Source organism: Podarcis cretensis, assembly GCF_951804945.1.
Source record: "Podarcis cretensis genome assembly, chromosome: 16".
NCBI classification, from domain to species: Eukaryota; Metazoa; Chordata; class Lepidosauria; order Squamata; family Lacertidae; genus Podarcis; species Podarcis cretensis.
Genome location: NC_137186.1, coordinates 4,581,083 through 4,598,939, shown reverse-complemented (window position 1 = coordinate 4,598,939; position 17,857 = coordinate 4,581,083). Strand labels below are relative to the sequence as shown.

The window sequence follows — 17,857 nt, the reverse complement described above, 5'->3', positions numbered from 1 at the left end:
TTCCTAGCTCGGAAAGAAAACAGGTGATCATGGCATTTTTATTAACCAAACCAGAGTACAAAAAAAGAGAGAAAATTGTACACATTGTAAACGTAACATTTTCGGGCAAAAGACCCTAAAATATAAAATATATCCCCCCCCCCTTAAACAAGCCAGCCTGTACATAAAGCTATTTTTCATAATAAAAAAAGAAAAAGTCATCTACAAATGTGTAGGGCACTTGTAACAGCTGCCTCCTGGAGTCTGCGCTGGGCCAAGTTAGGAGGTTTCCGTGGCCGTAAAAGGCCAGCGGGGTCCCGACGCTGACGCTGCAGTTTTGACGAGAGACGAGGGTCATCGCTCTGCCTGCTCCCCTTTCTCTCCAGAGACCACCAAGGCACCGGGCGAACGCTAAGGTGCTATGTTTTTTAGCACTTAGAAGGTCGTTTCAAGATCGCTGCTTTAAAAGTGAAAGGCTGCAGCAAGGCTTCTTATTTCCTTTTTCTAAATTGCACATTAAATAAATAGGGTTCCTTTTCCTAAAAACGCAGGAGCATGAATCCGGTGCTCACTGCCTCCCTCGCTCCTAGATGGGAAGGTTCTTCACGAAACCTGTTTGCTTACACTTTATTTGTCCTGAAAATCACCATGCATTTCAAAGCACTATATACCACAACGATACAGTCATGGCTTCCCCCAAAGACTTCTGGGAGATGTAGTTTTGCTAAGAGTGCTGAGAGTTGCTAGAAGTCTTCTATTTCCTCTCACAGAGCTACAATTCCCAGAGATCCCTGGGAAGAGGGACTGATTGCTAAATCACTCTGGGACGTATAGCTCCTATATTTTTTTTTTTTTTTGGGGGGGGGGTGTCTCTTAAAAACTCTCAGCACCCACAACGAACCACAGCTCCCAGAATTCATTGGGAGGAAGCCATGACTGCTTAAAGCGGTATTGCAGTACTTTCAATAGAGGGTGTGAATCTGGCCCTAGTGACAGGTGTTGTGAGAGGGGGGGTCTCCATTTCTTGGGGGGGGGGGTTGTGTGTCTGTGATCCTTTGCACATCTGATTTTCCTCCCTCAGGAGGAACGGAGAAGCCCACAGCTTGCCCCAGGGATTCAACAGCGCATCTGGAGACGGCATGGACATCTCTAGCTTAGTGGAGAACTCTTAGGAATGTTTAAACAACAACCCTGCAAGAAAGTGTGTTTAACCTGCCCCGCCAAAATCGTGGGTTCTCAGTTGCTGATGTGCCCAACATTTGCTTTTATAAGCTATCCCTGAAAATCTTAGGAATGTGGAAAGCTGATTTATGCAGATTGTTGGTCCACAAAGGGCAGTACTGTCTGCACTGACCGGCAGCAGCTCTCTGGGCTTTCAGGGACCTTCTGCACACAAGGCAGCTGCTCTGATGCTCTGCCAGGGCCCTCGCTTCTTCAAATTCATTGAGCAGCTGCTTAGGTGCCCCTGCAGAGGGTGCTGGGAATCGCATCATCCCCCGTCGGCACAGCCAACCATCAGGGATGCTGAGAGCTGCAAAACCCCGTCCACGTTGGCTACCTCTGTTCTGGGTAATGAGGAACTTCAGCTGCTGACCATAGGCCTCGCCCATCATCCTTTGGAAGGAACAAAGGCCCCGCAAGGATCACAAGTGGGGAGTGTGTTGCTGCCGTCATGCTCGAGTCCCGTTCGCATCTGGGGCATCTGGTTGGCCACAGTGAGAACAGGGTGCTGGGCAGGATGGGTCCCCTTCGGCCTGATCCTGCACAGCAGGGCTCTCCATACATTCTTACGGGACCTCCAGACCCAGAGACAGTCTATCTAGGTCCTTCGGTTCCTTGGGGCATTTGGCCACTGTGAGAGCAGGGTGCTGGGCCAGGTGGGCTCCCGCCGGCCTGATCCTGATGTTCCTACACATGTGCAGTTGCTGGCTGCCTTTCAACCCACCCTTGAACACACACGCCCCAGAACCAGGGAGACAAGAGCGACATCAAGGGCTGTTATCAGAGGCTAACTGGTTCCCCTACAGTTCCCACTTTTATTTTATAATAGCCGGGCGGGAGCGGGGAGTAGGCCCTCCCTACAATGTTGGGTTTCAACTCCCAGCATCCTGTCTGGCCAACCATCAGGGATAGCAATGGGGGCTTTCCCATCCGGTCCCTAAGGCATCAAGTGCAACACACAGTAGAGCAGATAGATGGGTGTAAACCTGAATACAGTTTTTGGGGTTGTTTCTTTTTTAAAAAAATGGGGTTCTAGTCCTCAAAGGCACGAAGTAAACCCTGGGAACTGGACTACAATCAGTTATATACATACAATATATATATATATATTAAAAATATAGAGAGCTATGGCAAATATAAATAAATGCACCTTTTGAAATTAAGCCGCACAGTGGCTTCGCAGTCCAAAGGGAACAGATTCGGAAGCCCCACATGCGCTAAGTTTGCAAGATTCCTTGCAATGGGGTGGCTCTTTCCTATAAAATACCAGCCTAGTTGTTAAGAGTCATCGTATTTTTCTGTGTATAAGACTAGGTTTTTCCCCCTTTAAAGTAATGTCAAAAATTTGGGGAGCGTCCTATACACTTGGCCATCTCTCCCCATTTTCTTAAATTTGAGCCCCACAAAATAGGGGGCGTCTTATACATGGGGACGTCTTATAGATGGGAAAATACGGTACATGTTGTATTTTGGGTAGAACTGAAGACTGGGGGCGCGAGGGTGAAGGGAGACAGACAAGAGCGGGAGTCTTTGGGGTCCTTCTGAAAGCTGAATATCCCTAAGGCCTGCACAGAGCAAAGAGCAAGCCTGGGGGGCAGAAACAGGGGAGAGACGGCACCTGCAGCCTTCCACAGGTTGACCCCAAGTCCCACCAGCCCCGGTCAGAATAGGATGGGGATTAAGGAGGACGAGGAGGGCACGGCTTGCGGCCTGGGAACATCCGGAAGGGCTGCAGACATCCCCTCCATCCCTGAGCCAGAGGTAAATATGCACATCTCACAAGGCACAGGCAGGCAGGCTTATGATGGGTCCAGGGAAGCTTCTGCTGCCCAGGGGCCACATCCCCATCTTCCAGGGGCCACCTGGCAAAGGTGCGCAGGGACGAGATAGTAGGTGGAGCAATGGGTGTGGATTTCTACCTTTTATAATCTAAGAAGGCTGGTTTGTACAGTCTCTCTCTCACACACATACACGCCCCTCTAGCCAGATAAGTGAGAGGCACGACTGGAATTCAAGGGCACCCCCAGGGCTAATAAAACCCTCCCCCTCGGCCCCCAGGAGGTACAGAGAGGGCAGCTCAGAGGCTCAGTACCCAGGGCAGTGCTTTTGATACAAGCCGCTGCCCGTGTTTCTAAGAGGAGAGCCTGCCTTCGCTGCACCCGCTATTGTCAAGGCCTCGAGAAACAGGAAAGGGGTGTCTCCTATCAATTTGCTCGCAGGGTCCTTCAGCAACTGGGGCCATTTGGCCGGGGGGGGGGATGGAACATCCTGTGGATCTGCTCCTGTTTTCTGCCACCGGCCCCCCGAGAAACTGGGCTGCACACATCTGCATTCCCACCCCATTCCAGAGAGGGCTGGCACCCTGATAGTAAGGCGGCGCCGCCCTCCTAAAAAGGCCAGGTTTGGTTGGAGCTTTAGGTCACTTGCTGTCGGCTTATAAAAAGGGCTTCCGGTAAGAAAAATATCTCTCTCTGAATGGCTAAGAAGATTATAAAAAAGGCATTTATTTTATGGCTGTGGGTGTTTAAAGCCCTGTTCTGAAAGGGGGGGAAAGCGAGGACAACGGACAGGAGAGGGGATAGGGGGGCTGACTGAACTGCCCCCCACCAAAGGACTTTTATCCAGAGTTTCTTTGGAGGGAGGGGTGTGGCTTCCTTCATTCCGCTATACCCCTTTTCCCAGGCAAGCTTTAATCCTGTTGATTTTCCTATTTTAAGAAAGTAAGCGAAAGGGCGACCTGAAGGGTTACGAGGTGCTGACGGTCTCCACCGCGACGTCGGTCGGGAGTTCCAGGTCCACCGTGGAGCTGACGGCCTCCTCCTCCGACACGGCGGCGGAGCTGACCGCCTGGCCTTCGCCGTCGTCCTCCGCGACCTCTTCCGTCCCGTTGGCCTGTTGCCTGTCCATGGCTTCCAGCTTCTGCCGGTACCCCTCGGCCTCCAGCTCCTTCTTCATCAGCCGGCTGCGGTACTCCTGAGCACGGCGGTTGGCTTCCTGCAGCTGCTGCTGCAAAATCTCCCTCTCCTACGGGGGGGAAGCAGACCCATGTCTTTGTCAGGAGGGGCGGTTCAGGGCAGCTGCAGAGAGGGCTTCCTCCAAAGAGGGGGTGGATGGTGGAGCAGGACTGGGCTAAAAATCCCAGTTTATTGCTGGGGGGAAAGCAAGGTTCTAGACCTCATGAGCTGCGGAGGGAAAAGGCACAGAGGCCGCATCCATCTTCCCTCTGAGAAGGGATGGAATATTCAGCACAAGTAAAATCTTTCTGGCAAAAAGAGTGCTTAAGAGTGTCGGACTAGGACCTGGGAGAGACCAGGATTCAAATCCTACCATTTGCCCATGAAGCTCCTTGGGCCCGTCGCTGCCTCTCAGCCTAACCTACCTCACAGGGCTATTGTGAGAATAAAGAAGAAGAGTTTGGATTTCATATCCCTCTTTATCACTACCCGAAGGAGTCTCAAAGCGGCTAACAATCTCCTTTCCCTTCCTCCCCCACAACAAACACTCTGTGAGGTGAGTGGGGCTGAGAGACTTCAGAGAAGTGTAACTAGCCCAAGGTCACCCAGCAGCTGCAGGTGGAGGAGCGGGGAAGCGAACCCGGTTCCCCAGATTACGCCATGTTGAGTTTCTTGGGAGGGAAAATGATGGGATATGATTGCAACAAAATAAAAACAGTTGCAGCTTGGAAGTCGAAAGGAATCCATTCCGGAAGTCCATCTGATTTCCAAAACGTTTGAGAACCAAATCACAGCTTCCAATTGGCTGCAGGAAGCTCCTGCAGCTAATCGGAAGCCGGAGAAGGACGTTCGGCTTCCAAAAGAACGTTCGCAAACCGGAACAATCACTTCCGGGTTTCAATCGCTCGGGAGCCAAAATATCAGAGTTCCAGAGCATTCGGGATCCAAGGTACGACTGTAAAAGTAAGTAAAATCTCTCGCCGTTCTAGGACATGGGTGCCCAAAAGGCATTGGGTCTCTCCCCCCCTTTACCTTGCTTTCTTCCAGGTCATCTGCAACTTCCTCTACCTTGATCTTCTTGGCAGGGGGTTCCTCCTCCTCCTCTACTATGTGGTGATCGCTGTCACTTTGCTCCTCGATGATGGTTTCTTCTGCAACCTGACCAGCAGGCACTGTGAGGACTGCAAGAGGAGGACGGGGGGTGGGGAGACACAGGGAATTCTGGTGAGGGGAGGAAAGCATGCAGTGCTGCTCAGGGGTTGGAAAGTTCAGTTTTTAGAACAGGGGCCATTCCAGCCTCAACTAATTGCAGTTCACGTTCGTCCCTTTACAGAACAGAGCTTGGTTGGTTCATCTTCAGTTCACAGCTCAATTCAATTTCTTTAATGCTGTATTTAAATTGTTGCAACCCCCCATTGGTACCTTAGACTGAATTGCGGCATGCTAATAAAGATAATAACAATTATTATTATATTATGGTTTCTATTGTTTTATACAGGGCTGCCATACACCCGGATTTTGCCAGACGTTACTGGGATTTCAAAGGCGGAACTGACGTCTGGCTTTGTCCTGGATCTCAGACAACTCAATCGAAAAAATGCAGGGTGTTTTTGGCATTTTTGTAAAAAAAAAAAAATCATCTCAACAACTTGGGGGTTTGTCTTTAAAAGGCTCCTCAACTTTGGGGTTTTCCAAATGGCAACCCTGTTTTATACCCATGATCTTCAGCAAAGTTCCTTCGGATGGGTGGCCCCACACAGTTGGGACTGTGTAAGGGGAGGGTGGGGGAGAGATGAGGTCTGGCTTGCCAGACCAAAAAGATACTATGAAGGCCTTTGACAACCCGTTGCCTTCCAGACAGGGATACCCTCCAAAGGCCAGGGACAATGATCAAAGTCCAAAATCCCTGCAATGCCGCAATCACAGCTAAGGAAGTCCTGATGGACGGCCACCCAACTTCTGCTTAAAAACCTACAGGGAAGGAGAGTCCATCGCCTTCCGAGATCCACTGTCAAACAGCTCTTGCCGTCAGAAAGTTCTTCTTAATGTTTGCTTGGCATCTCCTCCCCTCCAGAGCAAGAGAAGAACAAGCTTGCTTGTCTCTTCCAGGTATCTGAAGGCGGCTCTCCTATCACGTCCCAGATGTAGTCAGTGTCCAGCCACACTGGAAGGGCCAGAGGTGTGTCCCCCACACTCTCTGGTCTTCTGATTGATGCTGGCTGAGCCCCAAAAGAAGGGAGCCGCTTTTGTACCTCTCCCTTGGAGTCGTCCCCCCCCCCCTTTACCTTGCTGCCCATTCTGCATCGTCACGATGAAGGGCTGGCCCAGGGCCCCACTGGGAAGAGCCGCCTGGAGGTTGCCCAGATGGACGCCGTCGGTCATGATTGTGATAATCCGCCGTCCCCCGCCACCAACCACGTGCTGGAGGGGGGAAGTGGCAGAGCTGGAGTCCACTGTTTCCTCAGACGCTGCAAAAAGAGAGAGAGAGAGAGAGAAAGAAAGAAAGAAGTCAAAGGGAAGAACTCAGCCGCTTCTGTTTCTTTTTTAAAAAAATTAACCAGGGAGGAAAGAGCTCAAATCACAGCTTTGGGGGCCACCTGGACAAACACAGCGCTTAAGAACTGGCGCCACAAAGAAAATGAACAAATGAGGTCCAGCAACCCACACACAGCTGCGGTTTTCACGTTTGTTGGAATGGGCTCGAGAAATTCAAAACGAGGTTTCTAGACCTCATGGCAACACAGAGAACAGAAGGGTTTCTTGCTCCCTTTTTCGTGTAGGGGCATGGCTGTTTTCTGAACACAGAGACCTTGAATGGCCTAACTCAGGACTGGCGGGACCTGAGGCCTGCCGGATGCTCACCCCTGACTGTTTGTCCTGCTGGTGGCGGGGCTTTAAAATGCACTATGGGGGGATCGGAGGGGGAGTAACTTTAGCAGAGTAACACTACTAGCTCTTTGTGATTTCCACATTTATTTATTTATAAAAGGCTTGTGAGGATCCGAACAGGGATAGGGAGTTTGTCGCTATCCAGATACTGCTGCGCCTACAACCTGCTGGCTGCTGGGGGTTGAAGTCAGCATCTGAAGAGTCCTGGTTCCTCATCCTACCCCTAAATATTTCAGAAGTGTGTCTTTGCGGCTGGCCTCTCAGGGGTTAAGCAGTGGGTACCTGGCAGCCCTGCTAGCCTCAAGGACTGCATTTCCTTAAACCGGAAATATTAATTCATGTTGTAATTTTGTTTGTTTACCTTGTGATGTAATTGTTTCTTTGTTCATTGGTCTTGTTTATAGGATTCTGTAACTTTCTGTATTGCTTTTCTGATTATTTTTATTACTAGCACTCATTGAAGAGAATGCTACTATAACTAACTAATTCTTACTATGCCCACCAGTTTACTAGGCTTTAAGCCAATCACCCCCTCCCTGTTTATGATCTGGACGGACAGGAGGGCCGCTGGAGAGGGAACAGAGATGACCTGCTTTTTCCCGTCAGAGTTGAGACAGCCTGCATAGGGACAATGCCCAAAGTCTTTCCACCCGTCCACCCATCCCTGGCGACTGATACCCAGATTCCTTTCGACCTACCGGGGGCTCTGTTTGAGTTGGAAAGCGGGCCGGAGGCTTCTGCGATGGCTGCCAGCGTGGCGAGGACTGAGGTTGTTGAGTTTGGAAACTGCACCGTGGAAATGTGGGAATCGCCTGCCCGGGAGGGTGGAAGAGGGAACAAAGGATGTTAACAGAGACGTCCCAGAATGGCAGACACCCGCAGAGGCGGTTTCACTATCCTGTGTTGACACAGCAAGAGGGGAGGAAGTGGGTGTGGCCGCTTCCAGAGTCCTACCTGAGGTTGTTTTGGTGCCTGCTGAGGAGACGATGCTGGCCAGACTCATCATGTCCCCTGAAGCCAAAATAAACGGCTGGCCCACTGTGACGGAGCCTGGGACTGGGTTCACTCTCTCGGGGTTGGTGTTGACCTGGTTTTGCATTGCTTCCTGAGGAAGAGAACGATGCCCTGATTCAGGCAGATGTTTGTCCTTAAACGCTTGCCCCAAAACAGCCTTCCAGTTGCCATATCCACCCGCCTCTTTGCAAGCCCATTGCTGGAGAATCCTTGGTCTAGAAACTGCCGTTCTTGCGGCCCGACCCCTGACAGGAGCAAGACCCTCTCAGCGTGTTACACTTCAGGCTCAGAGATCTGCACTGGGTGCCAATTTGTTACCCAGCCAAACTCAACGGGGAATCACCTTGCTCCTTATGTTCCTACTCAACCACTTTCACAAGAGCCACATTACACCCATTTCACACATGCAAGGAATGAATCTTTCAGCATTGCAGCACTGCTCATCGACATTAGGAAAATGCCTTCACCATACAGTCACCGTTCGACTCTCGGTACCGTTCAAAAACCAAGGTGCGGCTTCCAATTGGCTGCAGGAGCTTCCTGCACTCAATCAGAAGCCGTGTCAGCCGTGCCAGATGTTTGGCTTCCAAAAACTGTTTGAAAACCGGAACACTTCTGATTTTTGATAGTTCGGGAGCCAAAACGTACAAGTACCAAGGCGTTCGGCAACCAGAGTACAACTGTACTCTTTGCAACATCTGCTTAAAACATTTTTCATTTACGTACACACACTCAAACACGCAATCTTACGACATACGTCTATTTTTAAAACTTCTGGTTTTATTTCTGTTTTGATGAATTGGACATCCATTAGTTTTGAACCTTTGGTTCTATCAGTATTTTTAATGAATGCTTTATACTGTTTCATGCAATCTGCTAAAAAATCTTGCCAAATAGGTAGATAAAACCACTGCCTTGGGTCAAAAGAAATTCAACTTTCAAGGCTTGTTGGCGTATTCTGCTTCAGCTGTGAGGTGGGAGAAAGACATCAGAAATCTAAAAGGGACAGTGTCATTTTTAGGTGATGGTCCTTCGGGTCTAAAAAAGATAAATGCCAGTATTGCTAGTCAGAATCATAGCGTTATCCTAGACCCAGATAACAGTGTTGGGCCAGGATCTCCTAAGGCAGGCATAGGCAAACTCGGCCCGCCAGATGTTTTGGGACTACAACTCCCATCATCCCTAGCTAACAGGACCAGTGGTCAGGGATGATGGGAGTTGTAGTCCCAAAACATCTGGAGGGCCGAGTTTGCCTATGCCTGCCCCAAAGCCTCTACCTGCTCCCCTATTCACCCCTTTCCCCCATTGTCTGATGTGCTCCTTTCGTGGCGAGGGTGCCTGGATTGTGGCACACCCTCCAAGAAGGAATTCACTCAGCTCCTTTGCCAATGGAGGTTCAGACAGCAAGTTAAAATTATTATAATAATAATTAAGCACTGCTGTTTTGAGGGCGTTTGGGATATTTAATCCCTTTTAGGTCCTTATTAAGATACAGTTTATCAGGGCTGGTGTTCTGTTGGGAACAAAAAGGCAGCATTTTTCTCCCACCTGCAGTATCAACAAGGTCTCTGGGTTGTTCTTGTCCAGTGCGATGTCAAAGGCAGACTTGTCAAACTTGCTGAAGGCGTGCACGTTGGCCCCGTACTTGACGAGCAGCTCAACGACGTCGCGGTGGTTGTGCTCCGTCGCCCAGTGCAATGCCGTCATCTTCAGCATGTCCTTGGCGTTCACGTCGGCACCGTTCTGATGAGCAGGAGGAAGAGAAACAGTAGCTATGGGTCAAAGCCAATTGCATGAGGAGCATGGGGAACGCTGCTCCCCGGACGTGCAAAGAAATCAAGCCGCCCACACCATCAACGATGCTCCAAGGAAGTGCTTTTCAGCAAATGCTACTCTAGCCACAGTCGAGACAACAAGAATACAACTATGCTAGTCTGTCCCGATGTACCAACTAGACCAGGCATAGGCAACCTTCAGCCCTAGCTAACAGGACCAGTGGTCAGGAATGATAGGAATTGTAGTCCAAAGCATCTGGAGTGCCAAAGGGTGCCTATGCCTGAACAAGACACTATGACAAAAGCAAGATGTGGGTCAGTGAAGGTTCAGCAGATGAGAGGGAATGGAGGATAATTTCTTATTACTGCTTCTATGGGTGAAAACAGATGGTGGGCTTTAGGTTCTGCTGTTATTCCCAACCTGACACCTGGTTGCTTAACCTTAACCGTTGCTCAGGTCTTTTTAAAGCCACCCCCGTTATGACAGAACCTCGCTTACCCTGATGAGGAGCTCCACGATGTGCGAGTGCCCGTCAGCGGCCGCCATGTGCAGGGGCGTCCTGTCCACCTTGGTCCGTGCGTCTCTGCTCACTCCCGCTCGGAGCAGGACTTCCGCCGTGGAATAGTGGCCATGCTGAGCTGCAAGGTGAAGAGGGGATGTTCCCAGCTGCAGGACGAGTGAATAGGAAAATGTTACCACCTTCTTACCGCATAGTCCACCGTCTCTGACTACACTCCACGATGAACGGGCTCGTCTATAGCTCTGCGGACACTCCCCTTGTATTCAAGGCGGCACGCAATCTCCATGACTCAGGAGGTGTGCGGGTACTGTGTGCCTTGTGGACAGGGGAGTGGGGGACAAAGGGCTTCAGCTGACCATGCAGTCTTCCATAACAAGTGTGTAAGGAACTTAAGCCCCTCCAGATGTCAATAGCTTCCAGCTCCCATCATGCCCCATCAGCACAGCCAATGGGCAGGTACGCTGATGGGCGTTGGGAGTCCAACACTGTCTGAGAGGTTGCAAATGTGGGTTCCTCTGAAACTGGTGCAGACAGAGCTGCACATAATAGTCATAATATACTGATCACAAATACACGATTATTTATTTCAGTAGATGCATTAGTATGAGCATATAACGCCTTAAAAGGTTTGGAATCCAAGTATCTAAAAGAGCGCCTTCCCCAGTACAAAATGCTCCAGACCCTAAGATCAGCAGGTGAAGCATTGTTGATGCTGCCGCCACAGGGGGCTGCCTGGTTGGCACTGACCCATCACAGGGCCTTTTCAGTAGTGGCTCCCCGGTTGTGGAATGCTTTCCCTAGCAAAGTGTACCTGTCTCCATCATCATTAACTTCAAGGAGCAATCTGAAAACTCTCCTGTTTACCCAGGAATTTGGTGGCTGAAGAATACAGAGAGACCCTCAAGATCATTAGATACACAAATGTCTTTCAATGTAGTTGCATTTAGAATGTTCCTAACTGTAGCTGCTTTTAGATGCTTTTAATTGTAATTGTTTTTAGAAATGTTTTAGAATGTTTTGCTTTGTTGTTAAATTGTATACAGTGGTACCTTGGTTATCGAACAGCTTAGTTGATGAACAAATCGGCTCCTGAACGCCGCAAACCCGGAAATAAGTGTTCCGGTTTGTGAACACTTTTCGGAAGCCAAAAGTCTGATGCACCTTCCACTTGAGTGCAGAAAGCTCCTGCAGCCAATCGGAAACCACACCTTGGTTTTTGAATGGTATTGGTAGTCGAACTGACTTCCAGAACAAATTAAGTCCGAGAACCAAGGTACCACTGTATCTGCTTGCTCCCAGGGCTCCTTTGGGAGAAAGGGCAGGATATAAATTCAATAAATTAAAAAATAGTCCATAGCTCTATAGTACATAAGAAACAACCAAGTAGGATTTGAGCAGCACATCCCGCTCCCATGGAATTCAGCACCTGAGTACAGTGGTACCTCGGGTTAAGTACTTAATTCGTTCCGGAGGTCCGTACTTAACCTGAAACTGTTCTTAACCTGAAGCACCACTTTAGCTAATGGGGCCTCCTGCTGCCACTGCGCTGCCGGAGCACGATTTCTGTTCTCAACCTGAAGCAAAGTTCTTAACCTGAAGCACTATTTCTGTGTTCGTGCAGTCTGTAACCTGAAGCGTATGTAACCCGAGGTACCACTGTATTTAGAAACAATGTGTGCAAGCGGAGCAGAGCCATCGTGACTAGTAGCCATGAATTTGTTGCTGTGATCCCAGCAAAAGAACCCTCCCCCTTCCCCAATTTCCCTCTCCTTTCCCCTGCAACATTTTTGCCCTCCATACACACCCAGTCCGTAGTGAAAGGCGCACCGTTTGCCATCAACGTCCTGACTTCGTCATCTTGGCCTTTGCGAGCTGCTTCCAGCAGCCTCTTCCCCAGGTCCACCAGGGACATCTTGATACATGGGAACAGATGGTTTCAAAAATCTGGAGTTTGACATGGGGTGCGAGAGAGAGAAGAGGATACGGTACGGTTCAAGGAGAGGACATCAAACTCCATGAGGCTATAATTTAGCATTTTAAAAGGCATGACAATTATCAAATGCTCCAGCCCCTCCTATAACCACTTGCCAGGAGCACAGTGCAACAGGTTAGACCTTAAGCGCTGGTTCACAATACAGCAAGGCCAATTCTTTACAGCAGGGCATGAGAAACCTGCAGCCTTCCCAGTGCTCTTGGACTCCATCTCCCATCATCCCTTGCCACTGGCCTAGCTGGCTGCGAGGAGGCGCGTCCTTGATCTTGCTGCGACAGGGCAAACAAACCCCTAGAAACTTTTACGTGAAAGATAAAACATGGTATCTTTGCAAACCGTTCAGAGGTTTCCTTGCGATCAAGCGGTATGCAAGACTTGTCGAACAGAACAGAAATAATGAATGTGAACAGGCACACGTGCATACGCGTATTTAAAATAAACACATAAAGGATGTTTCCACTTGATATTTACATCATACACATACGAAGGGGTATGTACAAATATTAAAACTGTGGGGGAAAGTGAACGCTAATATTTCATTGAAATGCACATGGCATCTACCCACAGAGGCAGGCATGTCTCTCCCCCCCACAAGAAACAATGAGATAAGGTAAAAAAGGGGGGAGGGCTCCTCCCCCCTCTGTATCCCCACCAAAGGCAGGACCTGAAAGTGGGGTTACAGGGAGGATAGAAGCGTGCTTGTTTGTTGTATTTCCACTCAAATGTATTGGCAAGAGGCCACGGCTCTCCTGTCCTTTTTTAGCATTCTGTTGCTGTCCCCTCCCCATATATATATTTATATGTGTGTGTGTGTGTGTGTGTGTGTGGTTTTCCCAGTCGTGATGTATGGAAGTGAGAGCTGGACCATAAAGAAGGCTGATCGCTGAAGAATGGATGCTTTTGAATTCTGGTGCTGGAGGAGACTCTTGAGAGTCCCATGGACTGCAAGAAGATCCAACCTCTCCATTCTGAAGCAAATCAGCCCTGAGTGCTCACTGGAAGGACAGATCCTGAAGCTGAGGCTCCAAGACCTTGGCCACCTCATGAGAAGAGAAGACTCTCTGGAAAAGGCCCTGATGTTGGGAAAGATGGAGGGCACAAGGAGAAGGGGGCGACAGAGGACGAGATGGTTGGATAGTGTTTTCGAGGTTACCAGCATGAGTCTGACCAAGCTGCGGGGGGCAGTGGAGGACAGGAGTGCCTGGCGTTCTCTGGTCCATGGGGTCACGAAGAGTCGGACACGACTAAACGACTAAACAACAACAAAGTGTGTGTGTGTGTGTGTGTGTGTGTATTACATTTTAGATACAGTGGTACCTCGGGTTAAGTACTTAATTCGTTCCGGAGGTCCGTTCTTAACCTGAAACTGTTATTAACCTGAAGCACCACTTTATCTAATGGGGCCCCCTGCTGCCGCTGTGCTGCTGCTGCACGATTTCTGTTCTCATCCTGAAGCAAAGTTCTTAAACCGAGGTACCACTTCTGGGTTCGCGGAGTCTGTAACCTGAAGCGTATGTAACCTGAGGTACCACTGTATTACATTATATATACATACACACACACACACACACATATATATATAAGTAAATAATGTGTGCGTGTCCGTCATTATACGGCAAAGGGCTTCGAGGTCTCTCTTGGGAATGAAGCCAAATTAAATCCATAATCCTCGATACCCATTTTAGGGGGAAAGAAAACCACTCCCATCACTCCACTTACAGATCTTCCTGCCCCAAAGAGTCTTCTGCAACCTTGAAAACCAGCAAACGCATTAGGGGAAAAGCTTCCCTTAGTTTGAAGCAGTTTTCCAAAAAAAACCACACACATACAAATATTTGTGGCCTCTTTTCTATGGGGCAGGGATCTGCTTTGCTTGGTGCGGTTGTTTCGAGTTTCTATTACTTTATTGTCATTGCTCCCAGTATTTATCTGTTTGTTTATATACCGCTTCGTTATAATAATAATAATCATCATCATCATCATCATTTATTATTTGTACCCCACCCATCTGGCTGGGTTTCCCCAGCCACTCTGGGCGGCTTCCATAAAAACCAAAAATACACTAAAATATCACAGATTAAAAACTTCCCTGAACAGGGCTGCCTTAAGATGTCTTCTGAATGTCAGGTAGTTATTTACCGCTTTGACATCTGATGGGAGGGCGTTCCACAGGGTGGGTGCCACTACCGAGAAGGCCCTCTGCCTGGTTCCCTGTAGCTTTGCTTCTTGCAGTGAGGGAACCGCAAGAAGGCCCTCGGTGCTGGACATCAGCGTCCGGGCAGAACGATGGGGGTGGAGACGCTCCTTCAGGTATACTGGACCGAGGCCGTTTAGGGCTTTCAAGGTCAGCACCAACACTTTGAATTGTGCTCGGAAACGTACTGGGAGCCAATGTAGGTCTTTCAAGACCGGTGTTATGTGGTCTCGGCGGCCGCCCCCAGTCACCAGTCTAGCTGCCGCATTCTGGATTAGTTGTAGTTTCCGTGTCACCTTCAAAGGTAGCCCCACGTAGAGCGCATTGCAGTAGTCCAAGCGGGAGATAACTAGAGCATGCACCACTCTGGCGAGACAGCCTGCGGGCAGGGAGGGTCTCATCCTGCGTACCAGATGGAGCTGGTAGACAGCCGCCCTGGACACAGAATTGACCTGTGCCTCCATGGACAGCTGTGAGTCCAAAATGACTCCCAGGCTGCGCACCTGGTCCTTCAGGGGCTCAGTTACCCCATTCAGGACCAGGGAGGCCCCCACACCAGCCCGCCTCCTGTCCCCCGTTAAAAGAAGAAGGAAGAGGAAGCCTCAAAGCATTGGTGTGTCTGCTGATTCCTGCATGAAATCCAGCGTTGTTTCTAAGGCTGCCCTTTCCTCCGAGGAGCTCGAGGCGGCGGACGTGGCACCTTCCCCCCTTTCTTTCTTTCTTTCTTTCTTTCTCTCTCTCTCTCTCTTTCTTCTTCACAACAGCCCTGCGAGGTCGTCTCTCTTCTTTCTTTCTTTCTTTCTTTCTTTCTTTCTTCCTTCTTCACAACAGCCCTGCAAGGTCGTCTCTCTCCTTCCTTCCTTCCTTCCTTCCTTCCTTTCTTCTTCACAACAGCCCTGCGAGGTCGTCTCTCTCCTTTCTTTCTTTCTTTCTTTCTCTCTCTCTCTCTCTCTCTCTCTCTCTCTTTCTTCTTCACAACAGCCCTGCGAGGTCGTCTCTCTCCTTCCTTCCTTCCTTCCTTCCTTCCTTCCTTTCTTTCTTCTTCACAATAGCCCTGCGAGGTCGTCTCTCTCCTTCCTTCCTTCCTTCCTTCCTTTCTTTCTTCTTCACAACAGCCCTGCGAGGTCGTCTGTCTCTCTCCTTCCTTCCTTCCTTCCTTCCTTCCTTCCTTTCTTTCTTCTTCACAACAGCCCTGCGAGGTCGTCTCTCTCCTTTCTTTCTTTCTTTCTCTCTCTCTCTCTCTCTCTCTCTCTCTCTTTCTTCTTCACAACAGCCCTGCGAGGTCGTCTCTCTCCTTCCTTCCTTCCTTCCTTCCTTTCTTTCTTCTTCACAACAGCCCTGCGAGGTCGTCTCTCTCCTTTCTTTCTTTCTCTCTCTCTCTCTCTCTCTCTCTCTCTCTCTCTTTCTTCTTCACAACAGCCCTGCGAGGTCGTCTCTCTCCTTCCTTCCTTCCTTCCTTCCTTCCTTTCTTTCTTCTTCACAACAGCCCTGCGAGGTCGTCTCTCTCCTTTCTTTCTTTCTTTCTTTCTTTCTCTCTCTCTCTCTCTCTCTCTTTCTTCTTCACAATAGCCCTGCGAGGTCGTCTCTCTCCTTCCTTCCTTCCTTCCTTCCTTCCTTTCTTTCTTCTTCACAATAGCCCTGCGAGGTCGTCTCTCTCCTTCCTTCCTTCCTTCCTTCCTTTCTTTCTTCTTCACAACAGCCCTGCGAGGTCGTCTGTCTCTCTCCTTCCTTCCTTCCTTCCTTCCTTCCTTTCTTTCTTCTTCACAATAGCCCTGCGAGGTCGTCTCTCTCCTTCCTTCCTTCCTTCCTTCCTTTCTTTCTTCTTCACAACAGCCCTGCGAGGTCGTCTCTCTCCTTTCTTTCTTTCTTTCTTTCTTTCTCTCTCTCTCTCTCTCTTTCTTCTTCACAACAGCCCTGCGAGGTCGTCTCTCTCCTTCCTTCCTTTCTTTCTTTCTCTCTCTCTCTCTCTCTCTTTCTCTCTCTCTCGGGCCTCCGCCGCCTCATCCCCTCACGCCAACTGCCCCCCCCCCCATAAAGCCACCCGGCTCCCCCCCTCCCAACAACAACAACGACCCCCCTCCACCCCCTTTTCCCCCTCTCACTCACCCCCTCAGAGGCGTCTGGGGTTCGGTTCTTCTCCTCTCCTAACTTCCTACCGGCATTTTTCCTTTTTTTAAAAAAAAAAAAAGCCCTTAGCCTTTTTTAAAAATATAGGTTATTATCATTTTGGGAAAATATATATATATATATTAAATTGGTTTTGTTTTCCACGCCCCTCCCCTCCCCCCCTCGGCGCCGAAAGGGAGGCAAAATGGCGGAACCGGAAGTGCGCCTCGGCTGGGTTTGAAAACGAAGCCACCGAGGTGAGGGAGCGTCTCACAATGGATATATCCGGTACGTACGGGAAAGGCCCGCCCCCTTCCTCCGACATGCGTTCTCCCGCTCTCTTCCTAGAGGGGGTTGCCGCTCTATCCGTCGCCATCTCCATGGTACAATGGTAAGCGGCCATGGTTGCCCCGAGGACTTTCTCGGACGCTCTATCCCTTGCCACCTCTATGGGGAGCGGCCATGGTTTTTTTTTTTCCTCTCCATCCCTCTCATTTCTATGGTAAGACTGAAGACCGCCCCATAGACTGAGAGTCTATGGGCGCTGAGCGATGGAGCCGCTCTAGCCATGGGCTTCTCTATGGCGATAAGTAGCAATTTGAATATTGGTGATTTTTCCCAAGGGTTTTCAAAGCTAAAATCTGCCCAAAAACCTCAAAGCTAACGTGTTCAGCTTATTTTTCTGCTCCAGAGGGGAGACGTTATTCGTGACTTACTGCTTCATTCTTTTGCACTGGTTTGCCTTAGTGTGAATCTAAATTTGTTGATATTTTTCAAAAAGTCATTTTAAATTTATTTATTTTCCGGTCGTCTGGGCTCCCAGGCTGTGCTTCGCGAACTCCACACTCGTGGCCCGAGGGGAGATGCCGCATTAAATGTTTGCATTGGCTTCTAATTGTATTGTAGCACCCTGCTTGTGGTTAACGCTTAGCTGGAATGAAATATTCAACGCAGCAATAGAGAAATTAAAATAGTAATTTATTTGTCAGACAAATAAATATGAGGCACAGTGGTATATGGTTACCAAGCTCTGGCCTGGCCTCCTGCCATTCTGGCCAGCACTTATATTTCCTTAATCCAGTCCCCTTGCTCCTCCTGTGGCTGCCTCTGTCCAATCAGCCTGGTTGAAATTCCTATTGGCTGTTTGCTAGAACCAATCACAAAAGATACACCCATTTCCTTCTGCCCTTTTATGGGAAACAAAAAGCTAT

At 49.4% G+C, this 17,857-nt stretch overlaps 1 protein-coding gene and 1 long non-coding RNA gene across 2 annotated transcripts in view; one reads left to right on the top strand and one right to left on the bottom strand.

The window, feature by feature from the left end:
- The window catches only part of LOC307205877, a 278,382-nt gene that overhangs the window by 168,396 nt on the left and 92,129 nt on the right, over positions 1-17,857 (top strand). The gene's annotated exons all lie outside the window — the stretch shown is intronic.
- GABPB2 (GA binding protein transcription factor subunit beta 2) lies at positions 20-16,803 on the bottom strand. Its single transcript, XM_079958221.1, has 9 exons — positions 16,647-16,803; positions 12,158-12,297; positions 10,332-10,499; positions 9,606-9,800; positions 7,998-8,148; positions 7,742-7,855; positions 6,440-6,622; positions 5,187-5,335; positions 20-4,224 (listed from the first exon to the last, which is right to left on the bottom strand). Exons 2-9 carry the CDS (start codon positions 12,263-12,265, stop codon positions 3,946-3,948), a joined length of 1,347 nt encoding a protein of 448 aa, XP_079814347.1. The 5' UTR covers positions 12,266-12,297; positions 16,647-16,803; the 3' UTR covers positions 20-3,945.

Bases quoted from the DNA above. Each gene is read 5' to 3' on its own strand.
- GABPB2 (XM_079958221.1), bottom strand. From the start codon at position 12,265: ATGTCCCTGGTGGACCTGGGGAAGAGGCTGCTGGAAGCAGCTCGCAAA. The intron at 9,801-10,331 runs GTAAGCGAGGTT...CCTGCTCATCAG, and splicing joins TCGTGGAGCTCCTCATCAGG to AACGGTGCCGACGTGAACGC. The intron at 5,336-6,439 runs GTAAAGGGGGGG...CTCCTCTTGCAG, and splicing joins GATGCAGAATGGGCAGCAAG to TCCTCACAGTGCCTGCTGGT.